The sequence below is a fragment of the Tupaia chinensis genome, unplaced genomic scaffold (genome assembly GCF_000334495.1).
Source record: "Tupaia chinensis unplaced genomic scaffold, TupChi_1.0 Scaffold146740_1, whole genome shotgun sequence".
Classification (NCBI taxonomy): domain Eukaryota; kingdom Metazoa; phylum Chordata; class Mammalia; order Scandentia; family Tupaiidae; genus Tupaia; species Tupaia belangeri.
Window position 1 is genome coordinate 110,471 of NW_006206595.1, and position 9,378 is coordinate 119,848.

The following is a 9,378-nucleotide window of genomic DNA, read 5'->3' on the forward strand; positions in this document are numbered from 1 at the left end:
GCAGGCAGAGAGCTAAGGTGCTAGCAGGGTCACAGGAGGCAGGAGAGCTCACGGGTGAAGGAAGGGTTGGCACTAAAAAAGCACAGTAGCTCAGGTGCAGGCTGTGCCCCTCTCGGGCCCAGGGACCCCCTGAGAACCAAATGAGACTCGGTGGGCCCTCCTCAGAGAAGAGATAGGCACATATCCGTCACTGGAAGTGGGGACCAGCTTAAAGACCTTCAGCCCCTTCGTGGCCTCGCAGAGATGCATACCTGGCAGCTGTGGAGGACCCAGAAGCTCAAGCTGGGCTCCGGAGGGCTCCCTTGCTCGGCCCCACTCCCATCCAGGCACTGCCATCCCACATCCTTGTTCCCCTAAGAAAGTGGTGAAATCCAATAGATGTGAAACCCACCTTCCTTGCTATCCAAGGCAGCTGGGCATTTCTGCTCCCACCTCCTAGAGGGAGCCACAGCTCACACCATGAGTTTCCATCACTTTATTTTGCAAAAATAGAAAACTCAGCAATATGCGATACAGCGGGGTGAAGGGGAGATGTAAACAGAGGGGAGGGAACAGCACCCTGACCCCCCAGAGAAAAAGGGGAGCCAGTGGGAATCTTATTTGGCAGCTAAATACAAACTGGGGCTGGGGGGAAAGGAGAAATCACAGGGGCCCTGGGCTCCCCCTCCCAAGACCCCTGGAGGAAGGGGTTAATTCCAGGGTGTAAACAAAAGCTAATAAATAAATAGAGGCTTCCTCTGGGTCGAGGCAGGATTCCCCCTCCCTGGGCCAAGGCTAGGCAGCATTCCCCCTCCTTGGGCCAAGCTGCTCTGGGGGTCAAGGGTCAAAGGCACTAGGGGAAGAGGGAACCCCTGGCCCCTCTGTAGTGTAGGAGGGTCCCTGTCCTGATGGCTGAGATGGGGGGAGCAGGAGGAGCCCAAGGCACATGACAGGGCTTGGGGAGGGGTTCGTAACGGAGAGTACAGGGCAAATTGCACCCAAGCAAAGAGGTGCGTATGGACCTGCATCTGTCCCTTTCACCCTCTGGCCTGCGGCAGAAATGCAGGGCCCAGCCTGCCCGCACCTAGACCTGGCATGAGGATGGGGCACAGAGGGCAGGGGGCACCAGGCAGGTGCATCACACAGCATTAGGCACCGAGGGCAGGGGCAAGGGGTGGGCTCAGCCCTCCCACTTTGCCTCCCTTTTGGTCTCTAGTGTTCCTGTTTGCTCCCAAAGGCCCAAGCACCTAGCAGAAGAAGGGGCTGGAATGGCAGGTTCTTCCTCCTGCCTTGGGGAGCCTAGGACCCCAGTATCTGAGGGGCAGTGCTGAGATTTTAGAGTCCAATCCCAGGCTCACCCCTCTGCCCTCTCTCCTGGTGGGAGCAGGGTAGCTCGCCAGGATTGGAGAGGGAACTGGTTAGAGTGGGAAGGGGGTGAACACAGAGGCACCCCTGGAAACTTTGGCAAAAACAAGGAGCTCGTTGGAAGGGGTGGGGAGAGGGCAGAGCAGGTCCTCCCCCAGTCACGGTGGTACCTGGGAGATGGTCAGTCTGCTGCCTGAGGCCCCAACCCCCACAACAGGGAGGTCAGGGGCCCTGGTCAGGCTGGGGACTTTGACCCCCCTTTGCCCTGGTCCCCGGGAACCTCATCCTCACTGGAGGCCTTGGGGTGGGGACCAGGCTGTGAAGAGTCATCCTCAAACATTTCAGGATTCTCCAGCATCTCTCGGATCAGGGGAGGCATTGGGCCTGGAATCTCCATCTTCAGGGTAATGGCCCTTTCTGCTCCTACGAAGGAGACGCAAAGAGGCTCAGGGAGGCAGAGATGCATAGTCTCGAGGCCACTTCCTTAACCTTTCTTGACTGCCCATGGGAGTCTCCAGTACAGGCCTGCCACCTCTTTGTCCTCAGCTCACCTTCTCATTCTAGAGCCTCCAGGTGCCACCCTTCCATCTAGAACTTCTACTTGGTCTCTGCCGAGCCTGCTGCCCATCCATCCCATTCTTCTAGGCTGTTGCTCACAGATCACAATGTGCACCACTTCCAGCCCCACTCCTCAGGCATCACACCTGTTGATGTTTTCTTTTGTTTCATTTTCATCAGAGGGCATGTGTGCTCTCCAGAAAAAGACAGAGATACAGAGAGAGAGGGAGAGGGAGGAAGCACCCCTCATAGACTGTGGTCATGCCACTATCCCTTCTCTCCATTTCTCCATCTTATTGGGATTTGGGACACAAACATGTGCCTAGAGTGTTTCTCAAGCCACCAGGGCTGGGATTTGAACAGCATGGTCAGTCATGTGGGATCTAGCTCCCTTAAACACCAAGACATGGGGCTGGCCCTCTAGGTTATTCTTTTTTTTTTTTTTTCCCAAGAGAGATTTTTGCTATAAGGTGCATGTACTTGCCAGAGAGACAGAAAGTGAGAAAGCAGGAGATGGCCACACCACAATTGCTTCTTCTCCATTCTCCTCTCAGGATTTTGGGCATACATGCACACATGCCCAGCATGAGTTTTAAGCTGCCGGGTCCAGAACTTGAACTGCAGTCAACTACATGGGAGTCCAGTGATGCCCAGCTACGCCATCTGCTGGTCCCATCTAGGTCTATTCTAAATTAACTCTCAAAACAATAGCTAATATATGTGGAACACTTACTATGTCCTAGGCATCCTTCTAAGCCAACTTTGTCCAATAAAACTTGCTGTGATGTTGGAAATACCTGCTTTGTAGTCACTAGCCGCATTTGGCTACCGAGCACTTAAAATGGGACTGACGCAATCGCAGAACTGACTCTAATCCAGCACAGTGCTGAGCACATAGTGGATTAGCAATTTGGTCCTCACAATAACCTCTTGGGGTAGGTGTACAGTCCATTTAACCAAAAAAAAAAAAAGGTACAAAAAGCACTTTTCCCAAAGTCTCCCCACTAATTTGTGGCAGAGGTAAGACTCTAATGGAGGTCACCTGGTTCTCGACCACCCTGTTCCTGTCTCTGCCTGTGCACCTACGTGACCGGAACAACCAGCAGCTCTGGGAAGACAGAGAGGGGAAGCTCACTCGTGACTAACCCTTGGTGCTGATGCCCCGGAGGTCGGTGATTTTCATGAGCATCCTTGGGAACATGTAGGGCTGGCTGGGCCGCCGGCGCCGGGCATACAGCCTCAGGGCTTCCAGCAGTGGCTCCTGCAGCTTGTCTACTTTTTCAGGTTCTTCCAGGTCCATGCGGTCTGTAAGGATAAGCATAGCAGAGTGAGAAGGAAGGAGAACTAGTGGGGGACACAGTGGCAGGTGGCCAGACTTTCTCCTACCATCTCCTCTGCTCTAAGTCCTTTAGTTTCTCCCCTTCAGTAAGAGACTTTCTCTGGTAAACCATCCCTGCCAGATTCCTATCTCAGCACCAGTATTTAGGATCTCCTCAGCTTCCCCAGCCCAGCCCCTTCTCCTTTTCCCTGTATTCAAGGCTGTTGGGAAGCCTGTTCAGAATCTGAGGGCTCTGTGAATAGGGCCAGGTGCAACAACCCCCGAGGAAGAGAACGGAAGGTCTCCTGCTTGGTACAAGGTCAGATATTAGGGGCGGAGTGGGAAAGAAGCTGGAGCCAACGCTAGGGGGCGCCCCCGCACCTCCACAGATGAGGCAGATGGCACTGAGCAGCCCTGTCTCCGTGTCATCCATCTCCAGTGGCAGGAGCTGCCCAGCAAAGGCAAAAACGAGGTCTGTGAGGGGACCGAAGCCAGCGTTGTGCATCTGGGTCCGGTTCAGAGTCAGCCCATCGGAGAAGGTCATGGTGTCCTGTTCTGGGGTGTACCTTGTGCAGATCCGCAGCATCTAGAGATGGGACAGGACAGGGTTAGTGCTGTCTCTGGGACAGGATGCTGGGAGCACCAGCCTCTCACAGGGGCTCATAAGGAAGTGGAAAGCGAATCAGGTCCTGAAAGTGTGTGACCTGAATGAAGCAGGTATGGGAGGAAGAGAGAGGTGGCTTGGGGAGAGGAGGTCCTGAGGAGTCAGAAGAAGACAGGGCATCCACAAGTCTAGAATCAGGTCATAGGGAGGGGCAGGGGCTAAGAAAAAGAGCTTGGGGGGTGGGGGGAGGCAGCCTGTAGCATGCCAGTTAAGCACTATGCAGCTATACAGAGAAAGGCAGGATGCTACATGGCTGGCCAGGGTTTGAGTCCTGGCCCAGTGCCTTGAAAAACACACATGTACATGCCCAGGATCTTAACAGGATAGAGAAAAAGGACTGCAGCACGACTAGGCCCCATCATGGACCTGGTTCTTGAGATCTCAACCCGTCTCTGTGTCTCTCTTAAATGAGCACATGCCCTCTGACATTAGGAAAAACCAAAACAAAACACCTTGAATAGAGATCTGGGGAGTCTCAGATGAGGTGATCTAGGACATCTCTGCATGGATTAAGGAATTGTTGGGGTCTCATAAGAGGGTCTAACTAACCAGGATGTCCAGGCAGGCAGCTTTGAGCAGAGTGATCTGGTCCGCGATGCTGAGCCCTGTAAAGCCAGGCAACCGCTTGGCAAACTCCACAATCTTGATGATACACTTGGTGGCCAGCTCACTAAACTTGTCCCACAGCCCCAGATCCAGCTGCACTCGGTGGTCCGCACTGGAGTTCTGGGGGCACGAACAGAGGTTAGATGCAAGCCAGGTCCACCCTTGGGGGCTTCTCTCTGTGACACCCTGAGCTCTCCCCTCAGCCCGCTGATGTCCTCCTTGTCCTCAGCACTAGACCACAGCCTGCACATAACCCCTACCCATTCCCCAAATAGTCCCTTGCCCTCACTGGGGCTCCGCCCACTCCTCACCGTGGTATACTTGCCCAGCTGGCAGAGCGAGGGGAAGGTCTCCTGATGGGCTTTGCTGACCTTGGTGATGAGCTCTTCTAACTGGGGGCTGAGCTCATAGCTGTCCGATGACCCTTCTTCCTTCACCTCTTTCTTCTTCTTGTTCCGGTCGTTCCGCACAGCTTAGGGGTGGAGGCACGAGGAGCAAATCAGAGCCTCCCTTTGGATGTTCTCTCACCCTAATGTGCTCAGTCCTTAGCCCAGATATCTCCATTCACTGGCACCCCAATTGATGCCTCAGTTTCCCTGTCTCCTACATTTGCTCCTATTCCCAGGCTGGCTCTCCTCAGCCCCACCCAGGGCCTGCAACCCCTGCTCCCTCTCCAGGCCATTCGACTCCATCCTGCCCTTCCTGTCACCCTGCAGGAGCTGGGGAGTGGGGGCAGGATATGCAGGCGGCAGGATATCCAGTTATAGCCTTGGCAGCACAATGGGGGGGATGAGGGGAGGGGCCACCCAGATCCATCTCAGGCTCCTTCCTAGGAACAGGGGAGGGAACCAGCAAGACCACCGCCCTCTAAATACCCAGTCACTCATTCAGAGGAAGGGTTTAGCTCCAAGAAAGAGGGGAGAATGGGAAAGGGCGGGGCCTCCTGGGTGAATGGAGCTAATCAAACAGGACTGGGAGGAGGCAGCACCCCAGGGCAGCACGCAGGTCAGGGAAGTGGTGGCCAGAGCCAGAGGGAAGAGGTGGCAACCACAAGGCGGGACAGGCGTGCTCCTGCCCAGGCCAAGGATAGGAACCTACCTTCCTTGGACATGCCCACTTCGAAGCACTTCTGTAGCCGGCAGTACTGACACCGATTCCTGGTCACCTTGTTGATGATACAGTTTTTGTCCCGATGACATGTGTACACCATGTTCTTCTGAATGCTGCGGCGGAAGAAGCCCTGAAGTTGGTTGGAAGGAGAGAGTGAAACAAGATGCTGGGAGTACCAGCCTCTCGTAGGCCTTGCAGATTGCCCCAAGCCTGACCCAATCTTGTGCAAAGCAGCCCCTTCCTACCTCACACCCCCCAGTCATACACAATACCAGTGTCCCTAGTCTCTAATCTTATCCAGGTAATTCTTTTTTTTTCTGTTCTTTTTTTTTTTTTTTTTTTTTTGGGGGGTTTTTTTTATATGGCCCGTGGTGTCCGCAAGATTCTCTTCTTGGGACCTTGGGCACACATGCACACACCCGGCGTGAGTTTAAGCCACCGGGTCCGAGACTCAAACCGCAGTCGACTACATGGGAGTCCAGTGACATAGCCATTACACTAACTGCTGGTCCCTTAACCAGATAATTCTGAGCCCCCAGTCTGCCCACCACCACCATGTACACACCTTGCAGCCTTCACAAGAGCTGACCCCATAGTGGTAGCCAGAGGACTTGTCATTGCACACGAAGCACGGCTTGTAGACCCGAGGAGGTGGAGGGGGTGAGGGAGAGCTGGGCACCATCTCCTCTGAGCTAGTGCTCTGTGTCTCCACCGCTGGGGGAGGGGTGAGGAACAGCAATGTGAGAGTTTGGAGAGACAGACCCCCCCAGAGACCTCCAGGCCTCCTCCTCAAGCCAACTTTTTCCACTGGCCCATCGGCAACAGCCACCACCATCAGAGTACACAGTCCAGCAACCGTGTACAGCCCCACAGTAAACACTCCAAGAAACCCCTGAAATGGCCTCGGCGACTGCAGCTGACTTTGAGCCGAGCCCACCCCTCACAATCCAGCCAACTCCTCCACCATGATGCCAGCCTGAGTCCTACGTGAGTTGTCACTTCTCCGAATTCCAGACCAAGCCCATCCTGTAAGTAAATGTCTCTGGGCCTCAGTTTCTCCAGCTGTAAAGCAGGTGTGTAAAACTCTCTAGGCACGCCCTGTCACCTTGGTAGACCTTTGTAAGATAGTATACCTCCCACCACCTTCCTCCTCATGGGGAAATACGACTGGAGGCAGGTAGACAATTACAGGCCACCTGTAGCTGGCTCCTGGCTACATGACTTGCTGGGATACGTAGAGGGTAAAATACAGGATCTCGTTTTTCCTCAAGTAGAACAGGGCAGATAATCCTCCAGGCTTTTCCTCTCATACCACCCCTACCCCAAATTACCATCGAAGTCCTTGTTCGAGAAACCACTGAGACAGTAAAACAAATGGGTATCAGGGGAATAGGTTAGAAGCCTTATTTTTGCACCTGAAGAAACTAAAGCCCAGAGACAGGAAGTGCCCAGCTCAGTTTGTCACTCGGTACCACACTGTCACTGATGGTAGAACCAAGGCACTCAGGTCCTCGGACTGGATCTAAGTGGCCAGGCATCAAAGAAGCTGGGGAAGGGGAGACTGAGGTATTTGCTCTGATTCTCAGGTCTAGAAGCTGTGGGGGGTGTAGCAACCAGAGGAGTCAGGTGGCTGTGGGTAAACAGGGCTGATGGGGGAGGAGACCTAGCTCTGGAGCCTTTCTGAATTAATGTCTTCACTTCTAAACAGTTTCTGAAAATAGTCAATTGCAGCTCGAAGGGAACTCAGCTTATGCCCGGAGCATGGGGAGGATACCCTCTGTTCAGGAGGCTGCTGTGTAAATCTCATGTGTGTATGTATGTGTGATTGATCTTCAGAAGCTGGGAACATCTGTAACTTAAGTCAACCTGTAGGATCTGTTGTCCAAACTGGAGAGTCCAAGTTAATGCAAGAAATCCCTATGAATCTACCTAAGGAGTGCCCCACACACCCACCTCATGGACACCTTCTTCCTTTTAACCATCTTTAGCCCGCCTGGTAGGAAATCCTCCCTAATGCAACCAGGACAGAAGGAATGCCCAGGACACCGGGGTTCCAGGCTAGCTCCACCCACCCCACAGGAGGGAAGCCCTCCCTGCCCCACAACACACACATAATCAATTAGCATAAGAATCTGGCAGGAGTGGGATTCCCTACTGCAAAAGGAAAGCACGGAGGGAGGAAAGAAGGGTGACTGGAGTCTATTCAAGATTGGGGGCGGAGACTCCAGGAGGGGCTGGTGCCAGAGAATGGGGAGGGCTGAATGCCCCTGACCCTCTCCTCACTCCTCAGGCCCACCAGGTGTCCCCTCAGGGTCGAGTTCTGCCCACTGGCCTGCATGTGGGGCGGTGCTTGCTCGGGTGCCTAGGCCCTCCCTGCCCGCAGAACGCTGCCTCATTTCCTCTCTTGCGAAAGAGCCTGGGTGTGGTCAGACTGGCATGGGCAGTGCAGGCGAAATATAAGACTGGGGGCCTCAGAGAGACTGGCCCAGGGGCAGTTTTCCCATCTGAGTGGTGCTGTAACCCATTCTCAATGCCCCTCTGGCACACCCTGCCCCCTGAACCTTAAAGCCATCCAGTGGCTCTGAGGTCAATCCACCAGGAGAGGGTTTCTGGAAGCGAACTGGGTCCACTGGATCTGGTCCCCTGCTCAGCCCTGGACTGAGACCTCACCATAGGATGCTGCTCCTAGGCTAGGCAGGGGCCCCTGCTGGGGAGGAGGGGATGGGCTCTGGGTTTTTCTCTGTTTAAAGCCCAAATTGCTGAAATTGAGGAAATTCCTGGCCAGGCTGAGCGGAGCTTCAAACAAACTCTTTATAACCGGCTGTAAACGCTCCCAGCTGCGAGGCCCAAAGCAGAGCAGCCCAGGCTCACAATCTAGCACACACCTCCTTGGAGACACACATTCTCACAGGTCGACAAGACACAGCCACAAAAGCAGGCATACTAACAATACCCCCCCATAAACCTGTCTGGATTCTGGCACACGGGGACACAGGGCACAGAAGCACCTCACTTCAGCCACACTGTGGAGGTGGGCTTACAAGGCACAAGGCCGACCCACAGCACGCAGACCAAGCACCTGGGCTACACACTGATACTAATTGCTCCACCATCAAACACTACGCAGCCTGCCACCCCAGCACCAGAACACCAAAGCCTCCAAACTGGCACCAACACAGCCTGCCCTCTTCTCTAACCCACGTATGTATCCTCTGAAGGCGTGTGGGGACAGGCCTGAAGCAAAAGCTGATTTGTATGCCACCAGGACGGGAGAGGCCAAAATTACTGGTCCAAAACTGATATGCAGAAACATACTACCAGTCAAGTCCAAACCGCGCCCACACCACAGATAAAGGACAGGGTCTCTGGCCACTCCAAAACACCCTACCTGGGATATTCCCTGCGCTTAAGCACAACTCCCCCAACCCCCAACATAGCCCAACTCCCTATCCTATTGGACAATGAGAGACAGGTTAAGAATTCACAGGGATTTGGCGCAGGGCAATAGTTCCAAGTTTTTTTCTCCTTTAAATGGCACAACTTTAATTCTTGCCCCACCCCACCCCAAAGTACGGTCTCCTGTTTGCCACCTCTCTCTTCTACTCTCCCAGTGCTTAAATCTGAGCAGCTCTGCCCTGGAACTAGAGAGGGAAAAAAAAAAAAAAAACCGAACTTGTAAACAGCGCTGCCGAGTGCCAAGCAGCGAGGCGCGTTGGCGGGGGCTGGGTGACCCGGCGCGCGCACTCCCCCAGCGCCCGCCGCCCCGCCCGCTGCCCGC

General features: G+C 54.4%; 1 protein-coding gene across 1 annotated transcript in view; it reads right to left on the reverse strand.

Moving 5' to 3' along the window:
• Nucleotides 1–460: 460 nt before the first annotated feature.
• Nucleotides 461–9,378, reverse strand: part of RARG (retinoic acid receptor gamma) — a 31,893-nt gene continuing 22,975 nt past the window's right edge. The window contains 8 exon segments of the mRNA XM_006169059.3: nucleotides 461–1,605; nucleotides 1,607–1,767; nucleotides 3,049–3,207; nucleotides 3,602–3,806; nucleotides 4,434–4,610; nucleotides 4,802–4,962; nucleotides 5,589–5,730; nucleotides 6,166–6,314. Of these exon segments, the coding sequence (XP_006169121.1) occupies nucleotides 1,567–1,605; nucleotides 1,607–1,767; nucleotides 3,049–3,207; nucleotides 3,602–3,806; nucleotides 4,434–4,610; nucleotides 4,802–4,962; nucleotides 5,589–5,730; nucleotides 6,166–6,314 (1,193 nt within the window). The 3' untranslated portion in view covers nucleotides 461–1,566.